We start from the raw sequence: 14,775 nt of genomic DNA on the forward strand, positions 1-14,775 counted from the left end.
TGCGCAGGTATTAAGGCAAAATCGAATAAGCAAACGAACGGTTTGATGACCTTCCAACAAACGGCTGTCTGCCCCGTGTGATGAAAGCTGGACCAAAATAAAACTGGCGAGATGAGAAGGAATCTCGTGTCGGGCAAGGATTGGGTTAAGCGGTTTAAGACTCTTAAGAAGCCAACAGCTGCAGGGCTTGGTAAAATGCGATGAGACGGGAAGGAGGCGGGATGATGATGATGAATCAGTCGGGCAGGTGCAGGTTAGCTCTGCTCTGATTGTCTGGTTGTCTGGTAAGGTAAGGTAGTTGGAAAGCAGTTGAGAATTGAGAATGCGCAATCGGTAGGTTGTCATGCAAATATTGGCAGAATCAAAAGCAAGGTCCCTCAGCTAAGGCATCAGAAAATTGAAAATGAGGAATGCTGCCTCATCAATCAATGCCCAACTCGCTGTGGTCGATCGCTGGACCTTCTTTGACCTGCAACAAAACATTTGGTACGAGGGTCGGAGCTTCACCGAAACTTACAGGGATGGTCCAACAGTCGTCATCGCTTTGCCAGTGTGCCCAGGGTTGATCTTCCCATTGGGCATTGGGCCGAGACAGGCACCCGACATGTAATTAGCCGCAGTTCTGCGGGCTCGGCCAGGCTATCTTGTCTGATCCATGCAGCCAAGTCCAGTGTCGGGTTACACTGAATAATTGTCGAATTCCGGAAGACGGGATGAACTATGAATGTTTGCTCCCAAGGTTACCTAGGAGGGGTCAAGTTGGCAAATGTAGGGACTTCAGATGGAGGTTTCTTTGCAAGTTTTAAAGCGCATGCATTTTCCCCAGGTTACTTAACTTAATTAACTATGTAATTAAGCCCGCTTACGTGCATACCGACCAAGAGCTTCTTGCTGCTGTCTGATGGTCTCTCGACCACAACGATAACGGCCCCACCCATAGGGTCGCAAGCAGCCGGCCAAGCTCGGCTCTGCGGCGTTTTGGGCAACCGGTATCGCGATTTCCTAGCCGAAATCTCGGGTGGGCTACCCAGTCACCCAGTGTACTTCTGGTACTACTGGTAACAACCCTTAACAAAGTAGTCCGTCCCCAAATCCCTCACTAACCACCATGGCAACAAACCGCTTGACATTCCTGTACCCACACCTCTGCCGCGCCGGCGGGCGCTTGTCCGAGCCGACAGCATCACAAGCCCTCCGAAACTCTCGCCGTAACCCCTCAGTAAGGCCGCAGTCATGCCAACATGCCGCTTCATTCACGACAGCCTCGGCGAGGAGGCAGCCTGCCTTTGCGAAGCGGGCTGGGAAGGGCATAGAGCCTTTACAGGTCGAGACCCCCGCGCAACCGCCGAACAACGAGGGGGAGGCACCGGGAAAGAAGCCGGAAAGGAAACCGGACGGGAAGCTGGAGGGGAAGCCTGAGGGAAGGCCGGAAGGGAGGCCGGAAGGGAAGCTACAAGAGGAGGGACCGAAAGGGCAGATAAAAGGGCAAGATCCGGGGAAACAAACACCGCATAGTACACCCACACCGCAGCCGACAGAGCCACCACCATCTCGCGAGCCCCCTACCCCGTCACACTCCCCGTCTGCCGAGTCGGGCCAGAAAACGACCTCCCCTTCCCAGCCCGACCTTCCAAAGACAATCGAGCTACCCCCACCAAGTGACATCGACCCTATCACCCAAGCCAAAAAGGGCAGCCCCATGGATGAGATACTACACATGGGCCCTCCACCGGACTCCCTATCCGGTCCACCCCCTAACACCATCGCCTCCGAAGAGCCTAGCACCCCAACTCCCAACCCCGCCACCGACACCGACCGCAGCAACACGAGCACCAAGCCCCCCCACCTAGTCCCGACCGCCTACATCCACCACTTCGACTCATACACACTAGTCAAGCAGCTCACGACGGGCGGATACACGCTGCCGCAGGCGATCCTGTCGATGAAGGCGATCCGCAAGCTGCTGGCGTCGAACCTGGACGTGGCGCAGTCCGGGCTGGTGTCCAAGGCGGACGTGGAGAACGAGACGTACCTGTTCCGCGCGGCGTGCAGCGAGCTGGGCGCCGAGGTGCACAACAACCGCCGCGTGGCCGACGAGCAGCTGCGCCAGCAGCGCACCCTGCTGCAGCACGAGGTCGACATCCTCGCCCAGCGCCTCAACCAGGAGCTGCTCACCCTGACGGACAGCGTCCGCGGCATGTTTAATGACCGTCGCATGGCTGTGCGCGAGGAGCAGAAGTCGCTCGAGAGTAGGGTGTGTGCTTTTCTCTCTGTGTTTCTCTCTTTCTTTCCTTTCGATCAACCATTCGCCTGCTTGCGAAGCGGAAAGGCTAACCGACGACAACACAGATCCAACAAATCAACTACAAGATCAGCGTGACGCTCAACAGCGACGCCAAGTCGGACATCGAGGGGCTGCGGTGGGTGCTGATCCGGCGGTCGGTGCTGGGCATCATCTTCATGGCCGTGCTCACGCTGGGCACCATCCGGTACACGACCTACATCGGCCACCAGCGGCAGAAGGAGGCCGACCAGCAGGCGAAGGAGGCCGAGGAGATCAAGAAGAACAACGGGCGGTCCGACTACTCGCCCGGGCCGGACGCGGCTGAGATTCTGGCGGCGAACTGATGCTGTTCTTTACCAGAATCATTGGTCAGCACCGGGTTTTTGCCTTTTTTTCTTCTTTTTCTTTTCGAGCATACGGAGCACCATAGACACGGGTTGCATAGCGTCGGAGGGAGGGACGGGGTCACATAGAAAACAAAGGCAGGCAGACAGAAAAAACAAGATATCCACGGCTCACGGCCGCTCTAATTTAAACCCACAACCCACAACAACCAACCCCCTTCCATCTATATATCCACACCTCACCCAGCAAGGGTTTACAAAACCCAACCCAACCCAACCTCACACTCCCCCACCAAAATCCATCTTCAACGCAATACTCGGCTCCCTCACCCCCCCACTCTCCCCCTTCCCAGCACCACCCCCCGCACCACCCGCCTCCCTCCCCGACCGAATAACCTCCTCCAAAAACCCCCTCTGCCCCTCCGCCATCCCGCCCACCACCCCGCGAAACGCTACCTGATCCGCCGACGCCAGCTCCAACAACCGTCCACTCGTCTCTCTATACACCCCCCCCCCCTCACTCAGCGCGCGCGCCAGCAGCGCGGGCAGCACCAGCGCCATGGCGACGGGGGCGCGGTCGGACCCGCCCAACGCGCCGACATAGCCGCAGAGGGCGTGCGCCACGAGCGACCGCGCCTGTTCGGGGTCGTCCGGGTTGGTGTCGGTGGTGAAGGCGAGGAGGCGCGGGAGGAGGTGGCGGGCCAGGGATTGGTCGGCGGGGGTGGGTTGGGGTTGCAGGAGGAGGGTGCGCAGGCAGGAGGCGGCGATTTTGGCGGTCTGTGTGAAGTGGGTGGGTTGGTTAGATACCTAGGGGGTTGTTGTTCTGAGGGGTTATGGGGGTGGGACATACCATGCGGTCCGTGAGACAGTCGAGGAGTTCCTCGAGGAAGCGAGCGACCAGGGGCTCGCTGGCGGGGAGGTGATTCTTGCCGCCCGTGAAGAGGATCGTGAGTGCCAGCAGGCAGTTCTTGACGCACGTGAGGGAGGTGGGCGCCTCGCGCTTCTGGGCGTGGAGGTAGATGGAGAGGAACCGGCGTAGACAGCCGAGTAGTTGGATGTCTGTCTGCGAGTGGCCTTCCTCGGAGGCCTGTCGGGAAAGGGACATGCTCGTGATGAAGCGCTTCAGGGTCGGGAGGGACTGAGGCACGATCACGTCCTGACAGGAAGGAGTGGCGAGGACGGTCGCGAAGATGTGGATGATGCAGGCATACAGATCAGTCTTAATGATCGCCGGGAACACTTCGGCGGCGTCGACAAGCGCATTGAGCGCTGTCTTGATGAGGAGGATTGCTTCCTCGGTCATCTGGTGGCGGATTGGTTGCGGGCTCTCGCTGAGATTCGGGATGAGGCCGGAGAGGACCAGAACGATGATCCGTGTGAGCTCGAAGAGTTGCTCAATATCTTCGGATAGTTCGCCATTGTCGGCTTCCTCTTGTTTCCTGGCTGCCGGGTGAGATAAACAAAGATCCCTCGCAATTTCGACGATCACTCCCTGAACGTCAAGTCCTTCCGTAAGAACAAGACGGTCAAGGAGATCCATCGTCTCGGAAAAGATGGCCTCGCGGTAGATGGCTTGGCCAGACACGCTCGGGTGCAGGATCTTCTTCAGTGCGCTGAGAATCGCGAGTGTCTGCTCCTGGGTAGCGAGGGATTCACTCTGCCCGGGCTTGGTTGCCAGCGCCTCGAAGGCGATGCCGAACAACACGAAAAAGAAGGCCACTGGCTCATCGCGGTAGTTGATGCCCAGACCCCGAGAGCCGCCGTTGACGTTGGGGCCCGTGACTTCCTTGCCATCCAGCGCGTCGAAAACAAACTCGCTGTCTTGACCGATCAGGCTGGCGATAGCATCCACCAGTTTCAACCATGAGTCCTGATAAAACTTGAGTTGTGTCTCTCTGTTGAGGGCCGCGTACACCGTGTCCAGGCTCCCAGAGAGCGATGGTGGTCCCAAAGTCATAGAAATATCCGGCTCAAAGCGTAGCCTGGCAAACTCCCGGAGAGACTCGAGCCAGAGGGGAGTCAGGGTACCGATGTGTGGTTTGAGCACGTCGAGCAAGTATTTTTGCTCTGAGCTCGCAACTTGGAGCTCAGCCCAGGCGCCAAACACAGCCATCTTGACCATGACCCGCGCATTGGAACTCAATCCCTTCAGGTCACCGATGCCTGCATTCTCATCCTCGGTCTGGAAGTTCTCAAGCGAGCTCACGAGGGTCTTGAGAATCCTGCCCATCCGGTCGACATCCCTAACGATGCCCGTCGCGATGAAGCCAGCGCAGACGTTGACGGCCTCAGCAGCCAGCTCAGGGGAAGAGTCGGCGGCAAATGCGGGCGTAAGGGCGGAACTGATCTGAGCTTGATACTGCTCGAGGAGCATGGCCTCCTCGAAATCTGGGTCTGGCGTCTTGCCGAACATTTTGAGCACAGCGCCAATGATTTTAAGACCCCAAATTCTTTGCTCAACGACCCCAGAGGTCGACGCCGAGAAGGCCATCCGAACGACATCGGCAATCTTAGCCTGGAGCGCGACCTGCGCCACGGACTCGCCATTTGTAGCAATGTCCTTGGCGACGAGAATAAAGATGTCATTCAGGCAGTCCATCGCAAAGGTTGTGACTTGCCATCTCAAGGGCTCAACATCGGGGCCACTTAGGGTGTCCTTTTCATCCTTGGTAGCGCCCGGCGCGGCAGCGAAGCCGGCAACTTCTTCGTCCTGAAGATCAAGACCGGTGCCCGACTTCTTGGTTGTGACCGTCTCCTTCACGATGTCCTTGGGCCGGGTCATCTTGAGGACATGCTGGAACCGCGCGAGCCAGGCGGCCGTGTTTGCAAGACACGTATGCCGCATCCAGCTGCGGAGCGTGTTGTGCATCCCGTCATGGCTGGGGTCCGAGTCGAGCACCAGCCAGAGCTGGTCCTCGAAGCCCTGGTCTGCTGCCTCAATAACATCGTACGGGTTCCGCTTCATGAGGTTGTGGAGACCATCCACGGCAACGTCCCGAAGGACCGTGTTCTCGGAGCTGAGGTACCCTTGAAGCGTCTTGACGTACTCTTCAAATTTCATGTATCCAGGGGCGTACAGTGAGAGATGTTCCAAGCACACAAGGCTTGCTCTCCGCACTTCCAGATCCTCCTCCTGTTGGAAGTATCCAACAAGGGTGAGAATGAGTTCTCTCGACTTGGTCGAATCCTGTAGGTCAGGACCAAGTACATTGATCAGCGAGTCGACGCAGTGAGCGATTGCTGCGGATGTAGAAGCCTCAACTTCGAGGTTCATCGAGGCGGGCAAGGCCACTTCGGGATTGTGTGTTTCGGAGAAGTAGAGATTGGCCAGCATCCCCAAGGTGGCCGAGACGTAGTTTGCAAATCCCAATCCAGAGGCGTCCGCTACCCGTGCCACCGCTTCTAGCGCCCAGTAATGGACAGTAGGGTGCGGGTCGTTGCACAGAGACAACAGGATGTTGAGAATGGCCTTCAAGTGGTATCCAGCCGCCATGCTACCGATCTTGGCTTGGATAGTGCCAAGGGCCATCGCACAACCCGCTCTAGCGCTGGGTTCTCGGTTGACGACGATGGTATCGACAAGATACTTGATCTCTTGGTTTGTAAAGGCGTTGCCGCAAACGCCACACAACCGAGCCACCGCCTCGTAGGCGATACTGCGGACGTACTGGTCCCGGTCCAGGACGAAGTCACGAAGCAACTCCTGGATGAGCTTCTCGACAGCCGAGTTGGTCACGTCGCCTGGAGGCGACCTTGTCTCCTTGACTGCCACGCGCAGGATCGACAGGAGAGCTGTGGCAACGTTGACATTAACAGCAGCCTTCCGCCCAGGATCTCGTTGCAGTGACCCAGCCGCGACAAACGTCGTCACTTGCTCTAATACGCTCTCCTGGACCTTGGGCGGAGTGAGCGGAAAGACAAAGGCGAAGAGTTGAATTGCCATGTTCACGACTTCAGTCGCCGCGGGGTCTGGAAGGCTGGGTCCGTCGGCGCTGCCGATGTAGAGGACAGACGCATCATGCTCCAGAGTTCCACAGACGGGCGAGAGCAAAAGCCGCTCAATTTGTTCTTCTGGGCCTTCTCGGCCAGCCGGCGTGCGGTCCTCGGAGCTTTCGTGTTGTCCTGGAAGTGGCCTGACGTTGAAACCCCGTACGATACCGGTCACACCAAACCCAGAGTTGTCACCTATATCCCAGACAGACTCAAAGGTCGAAGCCGTGTTGGCGATGGAGGCGCTGAGTGAGCTCGGGGTGTAATTATCCGGGTCCGCAAATAGAGAGATGGCTAGGGTGAGGAGGTTGGATTGTAGGAGCGCTTCAGTGCCGCCGGCCGGACTGATATTCACCAGTTTTGTGTAGCATTGAAGGACCCTCCGTTGGACCATGGTTTCCAGGTCTTGAAGTTGCAGTGACGGCGTGAGTCTTTCGTTGAGGTCTTCTGCCGTTTTCTTCGAGGGAAGCGTCTTCAGGAATGCTGCCGTACTTTGCAACATCGTCGCAATCCGCTTCGAGACGTCGACAGTTAAGAGGCGACTGTTGAACTCGAGGAACGCCAGAATGGAACCAAGCGCGCATTCCCGGACATGTGTTAAGAAGGAAGCATTCAGATAGTTTCTGTGGATTGAGCTGTCCTTTGACAGAACTTTTGGCAGGGCATTCTTCCATAGGAGAAGAAGCTGTGAGAGATGGATCTTGACGAAGTTGGGTCCAAGTGACATAAGTCCCCCGATCAGAGTCCAGGCAACCTGAATCTGTGTGCTCGCCACACGCAGCTCGGAGCTGCCGCTAGACTTGAGCAGATTCGTCGACATTGTCAGCACACGGCTGTTGATGTCAACGGAGCCATATAGCGGCCGCTGCGGGCTTGCGCTGAGACCAGCTGAAAGACCATGGGCAAAACCAAGACACCTACGGGGCGAGCCCCGTCCAGTACCAAGCAGCCCCAGCTCCCTGCTAAGGCTGTTCATGCACACCGAAAGGCAGGGTAGAAGCTGCTGAGGGCAGGCTAGCAGGAATGTCTTCAAACATGACGATGCGTACACTTGAACGGTGTAACTCGGATGTTGCAGGACTTGAAGGAGACCGTCGCGACAACCTTCGGAAAAGCTGTTGGCTGCCGAACCCAGACTGTTTATCAAAGAGGCCAGGGCGCTCAGCGAAACGACCAGTGTTTGTTTCGCGGGCTCTGGTTTCTCCTTGAGTGCCTGTGGATAATTCTTAACGACATCGTTGAGGAGAGCCTTGGCCGCGCCAGTCTGGCCTGACTCCCCGAGAATCTTCTTCCCAATGATGTCCTGAATGATAATTTCCACCATTCTCCGGGAGATTAGTAGGCGGTACCGATTGTTGGTGATAGTATTATGCCCCAAGAGCTCGACTGTCATGTGCTCCAAAATCCGTGTGTAGTTGTTCTCCACCGTCTTTTCTCCCAGTTTCCGAAACATGTTGCCGTAACAGACAGCGATTGCGGCTCTGGATTTGTTCGATGTGAACATCCGAACGTACTGCGCCGACAGGGTCTTGAGCATATCGACTAGTGACAATGCCAGGACCTGGGATTTCTTGGTCGGTGCAGGGCTCTCTGGCCGCGGGGGGAGGTCATCGTCGTCTTGCAGACCGCCGACTTGCATAGACTGCCGCTTCACAGCCTTGGACTTCGTTCTCTTGAGCAAGACTAACGGAGCTTCACCAACGGCAGACTCGGAATAACCTCGAACCAGGGCTTCAGCAAAGCAATCGGCAGCCGCAGAGCGTACGTTGGCCGATGGCGAGTCGAACGTCTTGAACATGGAAGACCGCAAACTGTCGAAATCGCTTGACGTCTGGAAATATGGGGTAGACTGCAGAAGTGAGCGCAGACAGCGGCATGCAGCGATAACAACAAGCGACCCCTTGTCGCTCGTGGCATAGCTCCGGCCCTGCTTCCAGACATCCCTTGCGATGTTCTCGTCCAAGCTCCCCCCCAGCATTGTTGCGATCTTTCCGAAAGCTGTGAACACAGCGGCGCGAAGGCCAGCATTGCTGGAAGACGACTTCAACAGTTTCAGGAGCGCCGCACACGCGAGTTGGTGAAGGTTGATGGCACTATCGCCCGCCGCGGCGTAGACCTCGCCCAGGCACGCAACGGCGGCATGCTTCGTCCGGATCTCGCCCTCATTCTTCGACTTCCCGCTCGAGATGATTCCCGATAAATCGCTGACAGTCTCGAATAGCAACTTCCGATCCCCCTTGCCAAATATGTGTGCCAGACATTTTCCTAACGTGTTGCGTATCACCCTTGTCGGAGGCGGGGCCGAAAGGTTGATGATTTTAAAGACCTCCTTCTTGAGGTAGAACTGCTGCGCCGTGCAGTCATCGGGGTCGAGGCTGAGGACATGTTTGCTTAGAGCCGAGGCAAAGCTTAAGAGAAGCAGTTCCTGTTGCTCAGAGGGCAATCCTTGGAGTTTGGAGACATCGAATTCGGGGTTGGGACTCGATGCTGCTGCTGCCGCTGCCGCTGTGGATGTGCGTGGGGCATCGCCGTTTACGGTGCTGGGCTCATCCGTGCCCGCCGTTGAGGCCATAGGGGACTAGTGTTGCGGAGGTTTGTCGTGTTCCGGGTTGTAACTCTTCCCGATCCTCAGAAATGTAAAGTGCCAAAAGAGAAGTGACCTGGAACTCTTGGGCCCGTGTCAGGGGCGCCATCCCACAATTACGTCCCATGTGGTGGAGCTCTGTGCCAGGCCAATGATAAACTGAATGAGGGGCCCCATGCAGATCCTAAACCCCTGCCCTCCCGCTGCCGTCTCGGCAGGCAGCGTTAAAATCAATTCGAGGTTCGATGGGGAAAGCTTTAACTGCCGCTTCCCGAACTGCTCAGGTCTTCAGAAGCAAGCTTGCAATCACAAGACGGGCCCGGGGGATTCCCGGCGATTAGTTTTCTATTCTCGTCTATACGGCTCGATCCTAATGGCATAGTTACGACCTGCGCAAAGCCCGTTACGATCTAATGACGACTCTCTTCCGCCCTCTCGCGCCGTTAACTCGGTCGGCGATTCCCTCCTCTATCTGCGCGCAATGCCGCCGCACCTTCGTTTCTAGCCCAGCCCTCAAGTCTGGCCACAACAAATGGAGCAAGATTCGCCATGACAAGGCGGCCAACGACGCAAAAAAGAACGCCACCCGCACGATCTTCGCCAAGAACATCACCCTGTACTCAAAGCGTACGCCGTCCTCTTCTACACCGTCAAGCTCTTAGAAGACTTACACCACGGCGAGCAGTCTTTGGCCCTGACCCCAACAACAACCCCCAACTAGCCGCCGCCATCAACGCGGCCAAGAAGGCCAGCGTGCCCAAAGACAAGATCGAAGGCGCCATCGCCCGCGGGCAGGGCAAGTCGTCCGCAGGCGCCGCCCTCGACTCCATCACATTCGAAGCGATGATGCCGCCATCGATTGCGCTGATAGTCGATCTCGAGTCGGAGAGCAAACTGCGGGCATTACAGGACTTGAACCAGATGGTCAAGAAGGCGAAAGGGTCGACAAGCTCGTCCAAGTTCTTCTTTTCCCGCCTCGGGCGGGTGGTGTTCGAGAAGGGCGAGAACGGACAGGACGTGGATCAAATCATGGACGACGCGATCGAGGCCGGGGCAGAGGACCTCGAGAACGATGCCGACGGGAACATCATCGTTTGGACTCAGCCGTCGGCGACAATGCAGGTGTGCAAAACTGTGGGATCCAAGTTTGGGCTGAAGATTCTAAGCTCGGATATCATCTGGACGGCGAATGACGACACCAAGGCCAAGTTGGATGCATCCGAGGAGCTAAAAAGCTTCACGGACTTGCTCGAGGCGCTGCGGGAGTACCCTGAGGTACAGGCAGTGTATTCGAACGTGTCGAAGGGGTCTATGAGCGACGAGGAGTGGGCGAGGATAGAGGAGAACCTGGACACATAGGGGCTGGCCGGACACACAGTTTTGGCACCATTGATAGACACAAACAGACCCCCATAGATGTATATGTACTGTACAGTCGTAGAAGATATCGCGCCAGCCGTAACCGGGCTTCGAGAGGCGAGATGGTCCGGCCGAAGATTCCGTAAACGCCATATTTTCCCAAACCCACAATCCAGTTTCCTCCCCCAACTTCTCACCACCCCGCCAATCATACAACCATCGCCCATCGCTCATCGCCCACCACCAAACTAACCCCCCTCCCCCCTACCCTCCTTACGAGGACAAGAAGCAGCAACCTACTCCTCCGCCTGCCCCCCCTGCCCCTGTCCCTGATTCGCACCCGGATTCAGCGCCGCGGCGCGCGCCTCGGCGGCTAGGCGCTGGTCCCGCAGATAGAGGCGGCGGGCGCGCAGCCGCTCGAGCTCGGCATGGATCTCGTCGCGCTCGAGCGGCAGCTTGTTGGCGTTCTCGGCCTTGGGCCAGAAGTCGGGCACGGAGAAGCGGCTGTCGAGATTGGTGCCGAAGTAGTACATGATGCCGATGGGGAACATGACGTACATGCCGAACTGTGGTGGTGGTACCGAGGTGAGTAGCGTGTCGGGGTCGGGTTGGGGTTTATGGGGGAGTGGGAGGTGGGAGGTGGGAGGTGGGAGGTGGGGGGATGGGTTGGTTGGTGAGGAGGGGCTGGGTTGAATTGGATTAGCGTTGGCCTTCCCTTACCTTGAAAACTTCGAGGTTGAGCCCACCCATGTTGAAGTATCGTGGTGGCTGATCACTATGTGTACGGTGCAATCGGAGGGTGAAGGGTGAGCTTGCGGCTCTTGTTCGGAAAACTACCGAGCCCGGCGTCGAAGATCGTCCCACCTTCTCACCCCAATTTTTGGGAGCATTGGAAGGTGGGTCGCCCAGCTGTGCCGAGCAAGCACGGGACGACGGGCCACTGCAGGTCAGCATCCTTGCCGCGGCGGGCCAAGTGCCGGCCATCAGGGTGCCCAAATGGGTAGGTAGGTCTCAAACATGCTTCCATCATTCCACTCAGGAGATAGTTCATCACGTTGTTGAATTGCGCTAAAATCAAAACTCCGCCCATATTAGACGTTATCTTCCCTTGGCCCCAGGACAGCTTTTTGTTACTCTCCAGATAGCAAGACCTCGCCGCCCAATAACTCTAGAAAGGGTATTCCAAACGCCATCCTCTGCAAAATCTAAATCATCCAGATTCAGGTGCTGCTGATGCCGCCAAACCTCGCGAAATCTCAGCCCCTCCAGCCCCTTGTTTGGGAGATAGGGGTCCAACCAGGCCGCAGATAACGGCGCTATTAAGTATGTCCCATTCTTCTCTTTCAGGTACTCTGCGTTTCTTCTGTCCGCTGGTGTGTCGCAAGTTGCGAGCTGCCCCAGCTCCTCAAGAAGCGTCTCCCCCTTCATCCCCATGACATCACGAGTGCGCAAGACCTCGTTTTTCCCGTTCAGTAGCCAAATCGGTGGCATGTATGTCTTCCACCAGACTGCTTGGGTCGCGTCCGGCTGCTTGCTCATAAAGACCTGAGCAGGGATAATCCCTCCTTGGTGATAGACCCCCATGAGGATCCCAAATATGGCGTTGAAAATGATCCATGACACCGCCCAGATGCGCAGGACCTTCTCGCTCTTTGGAAGGCGGACAGACGACAGGATCAGAGGAACGGTCGGAAGGAGGAATCTGGCTTCCTGGTGCTGAGATAGCGAGAGAACGACGATGCCCGAGATCGCAGAGTAAAGGCGTAGGGAACGTTTGGGTCGCGTGAAAAGGAGGATCGTAGCAGGCCCCAACAGTTGCGGCAAGTTCACCAGCAGATGCTGATACCACGGGTGCAGCCCATGTTTCGCCAGGTTCGCCGGCGAAATGTTGTAAAGGAGGTTGTTAAGAGGAGTAAGGACCGGGTTCCGGAGAAGGTCGGACCAAGAAATTGAGTGGGGAGTGTAGTACGCGGTATCAAGAGTGATCGCAAGCGCAGTGGTGCAGAGCCCGGCTGTCGCGATCGCGACGAACGATAGCGGGCTGCAATCTGTTAGCTATAGTTCCAGCTTGAAGTTAAGGGTCCCGTACTTTTTCCAATAGTAAGGTAGGAGCCGAAGCCCGGGTATCAGTAAGAAGGCGGGAAATGTAATTCTGTTGAAGACTCCGAAAACGACGACGATTCCGAGGACCGTCGAGGCAAGAACCGAACCGCGCTGCTGTATCCCGTTAGTCAGTCTCGCCTTGTAGCTTTCACTCTGGAATGCGCCTACCGGACTAGCGAGAGTGCGCTCAATAAGGACCAAACTCCAGGCCACAACCAGAGTCTCGATCGAATTAGAAAAGGTATGAGTCTGGAATGTCCAGGTAATGTAAGACGACGCGACCAAAAGAACAGCAACGCGCCTATGCCGCTGCGACTGGATAAGCTCGTGGATCGCCCAGTCCTCCAGCACGAAGCCGACAATAAACATCAGCACCCGCAGCGTCCAAAAGACTACGATGGGCGGTATCTCCCCGTCATTCCCATTGCCGATCCATAGCCACCTGAGCAGCAGCATCGGGAGTCCGTAAACGGGCCATAGTGGGAAAACGCTCCGAATCGGGTTGTCGCTCGTGAACTCCCAAGTGTGTCGGACGGGGTAACTGAAAATCTCCCCTGTGTCACCTCCAAGTCAGCAACTTGTTCGCGAGAATGATGCGCGCGCGCGGACAGTGGCAAGCGAGGCGCATTACGACACCGAGGCTTGGTTGATCACAGGTGCGCAACCGCAGGCCGCGGCCCGGGCCTGTCGCGCAATCACGCCATGCGCTGCCCAACGCCAAACAGGAGACTTGTCACATACCGGCGATGACCTCGGGGCCCTGAAAGTTCTCATCTGGGTGAAGGTAGCTCGGGGATAGAGCAAACCACAGCCGGACCAGCAGCAGAAAGAGGTATGTTCTCCGCCACATATTATTAATCTACCAACTGTCGCGCCAGCAAGGAGATTCCGCTGCCGCAAATCCGATGCATCCGATCTGAGGGAGGGGCAAGACGCGACTGAGTTGCTGGCTGGCCTGGGTGCATCACCAGGCAAGTGCAACGGTCGGGGAAGAAAGTTTGAGTCGTCGTCGAGTGGGCCGAGGAGAGAAGGTCATGATCGGGAAACCCGAACGTGAAGATGGTCGCGAACAAAAGCAAGAACGGAATGAGCAGCAGGGAAATAAAATGGTCTGACACAAATCTTGGGAGTGCTGGAAGAGCCGGCAAGAACCAGTAGACGACGTGGTTGTTCCACGGTTCGAGGGGTGACCCCCTGTTTACGACAGGGATCGGGACTGCAAGACAGCTTGCATTTGTGCCTTCTGAGCTTCTTCAGGTCCCGTTCCCAAAAACGGGACGATCCACGAAGCTTAGATAAGGTATGGTTGCCCGCTAAGCCAAAAGATCTGCTGATGCCGGTCATGCCTGAGTTTATGCGGCCTCCGAAAGAGGATTTTGGCGAATCCGTTCAGAGACTGAGAAATTGGACGAAACCAACCTAGGGACTGAATTTCAGGCAAGCTTTGGCCGTTTGCAAGCAGCATATTTCGTGGGTAGGTGGCATCCCCGCATGCCCGACTCCAATGAATCCGTATCACTATCGCGTTCGATGACTGAATTCCAAAATCCCCGATCCGGACATTTCCTCCCAGGGCATCAACTGGTCCAAGCTTTCCCCCCTGATGTTCCAGAACGCTTGTGGACTTCCACGAGCTACCCGATGGGGGCCGAGGAATCGCCTGAGGCAGTGTTGTCTACTGGGTCCATATCACGATCTTCAAACACCAGCGACCCGGCCCAAGGCCCATGAAAAAGGGACGTCATCGATACCTGGGATATTGAAGTTGAACTGCCGTGCAGCCACCTCTTAGGTTGTTCAACACGCTCCCGCTTCAACCATGCATCTAACGGGCACTTTCGAAATAAACCTGCCATTGCCCCTTTTGGAAGTACTTTATGGCCTTAATGAGTCCTGTTGTGTGTCGCATCACCAATCGAGAGCATGAATGGCCGTTTGATGTCCTTTGTCTGGCCGAATCACAAGCCCGGTCGCAGGATGGACAGTTACCACAGACTGTGCCTCTGTGTGTGTACAGATGGCAAGCAACAAAGCCGCCCCCACAAACCCACCTCCAGTGTTCACCACCATAGACGCTAAAAATGATCTGTGCACTGACTCCCCACTTTGCG

The 14,775-nt window shown here is 56.6% G+C and overlaps 5 protein-coding genes across 5 annotated transcripts; 2 read left to right on the plus strand and 3 right to left on the minus strand.

The window, feature by feature from the left end:
- Positions 1–761: 761 nt before the first annotated feature.
- F5144DRAFT_628463 (uncharacterized protein) lies at positions 762–2,807 on the plus strand. The gene is made up of 2 exons (XM_066792337.1): positions 762–2,254; positions 2,350–2,807. Exons 1-2 carry the CDS (start codon positions 1,109–1,111, stop codon positions 2,626–2,628), a joined length of 1,425 nt encoding a protein of 474 aa, XP_066644700.1. The 5' UTR covers positions 762–1,108; the 3' UTR covers positions 2,629–2,807.
- Positions 2,808–2,907: 100 nt separating this feature from the next.
- Positions 2,908–9,190, minus strand: F5144DRAFT_530022 (armadillo-type protein; the record flags this gene model as incomplete). Its single annotated transcript, XM_066786911.1, has 4 exons — positions 2,908–3,405; positions 3,479–6,517; positions 6,782–7,451; positions 7,668–9,190. The coding sequence occupies 4 exons, from the start codon at positions 9,188–9,190 to the stop codon at positions 2,908–2,910; spliced, it is 5,730 nt and encodes a 1,909-aa protein (XP_066644701.1).
- A 224-nt stretch (positions 9,191–9,414) lies between these two features.
- F5144DRAFT_178209 (transcriptional regulator TACO1-like protein) lies at positions 9,415–10,709 on the plus strand. The gene is made up of 2 exons (XM_066782700.1): positions 9,415–9,829; positions 9,888–10,709. Exons 1-2 carry the CDS (start codon positions 9,616–9,618, stop codon positions 10,559–10,561), a joined length of 888 nt encoding a protein of 295 aa, XP_066644702.1. The 5' UTR covers positions 9,415–9,615; the 3' UTR covers positions 10,562–10,709.
- On the minus strand, positions 10,710–11,495 carry F5144DRAFT_178213 (uncharacterized protein). Its single transcript, XM_066782701.1, has 2 exons — positions 11,282–11,495; positions 10,710–11,127 (listed from the first exon to the last, which is right to left on the minus strand). Exons 1-2 carry the CDS (start codon positions 11,309–11,311, stop codon positions 10,858–10,860), a joined length of 300 nt encoding a protein of 99 aa, XP_066644703.1. The 5' UTR covers positions 11,312–11,495; the 3' UTR covers positions 10,710–10,857.
- A 164-nt stretch (positions 11,496–11,659) lies between these two features.
- On the minus strand, positions 11,660–13,514 carry F5144DRAFT_591589 (glycosyltransferase family 22 protein; the record flags this gene model as incomplete). Its single annotated transcript, XM_066790289.1, has 4 exons — positions 11,660–12,602; positions 12,651–12,778; positions 12,833–13,218; positions 13,406–13,514. The coding sequence occupies 4 exons, from the start codon at positions 13,512–13,514 to the stop codon at positions 11,660–11,662; spliced, it is 1,566 nt and encodes a 521-aa protein (XP_066644704.1).
- Between the last annotated feature and the right edge of the window lie 1,261 nt (positions 13,515–14,775).

This window comes from Chaetomium tenue (genome assembly GCF_020726465.1).
Source record: "Chaetomium tenue strain MPI-SDFR-AT-0079 chromosome Unknown F5144scaffold_3, whole genome shotgun sequence".
NCBI classification, from domain to species: Eukaryota; Fungi; Ascomycota; class Sordariomycetes; order Sordariales; family Chaetomiaceae; genus Chaetomium; species Chaetomium tenue.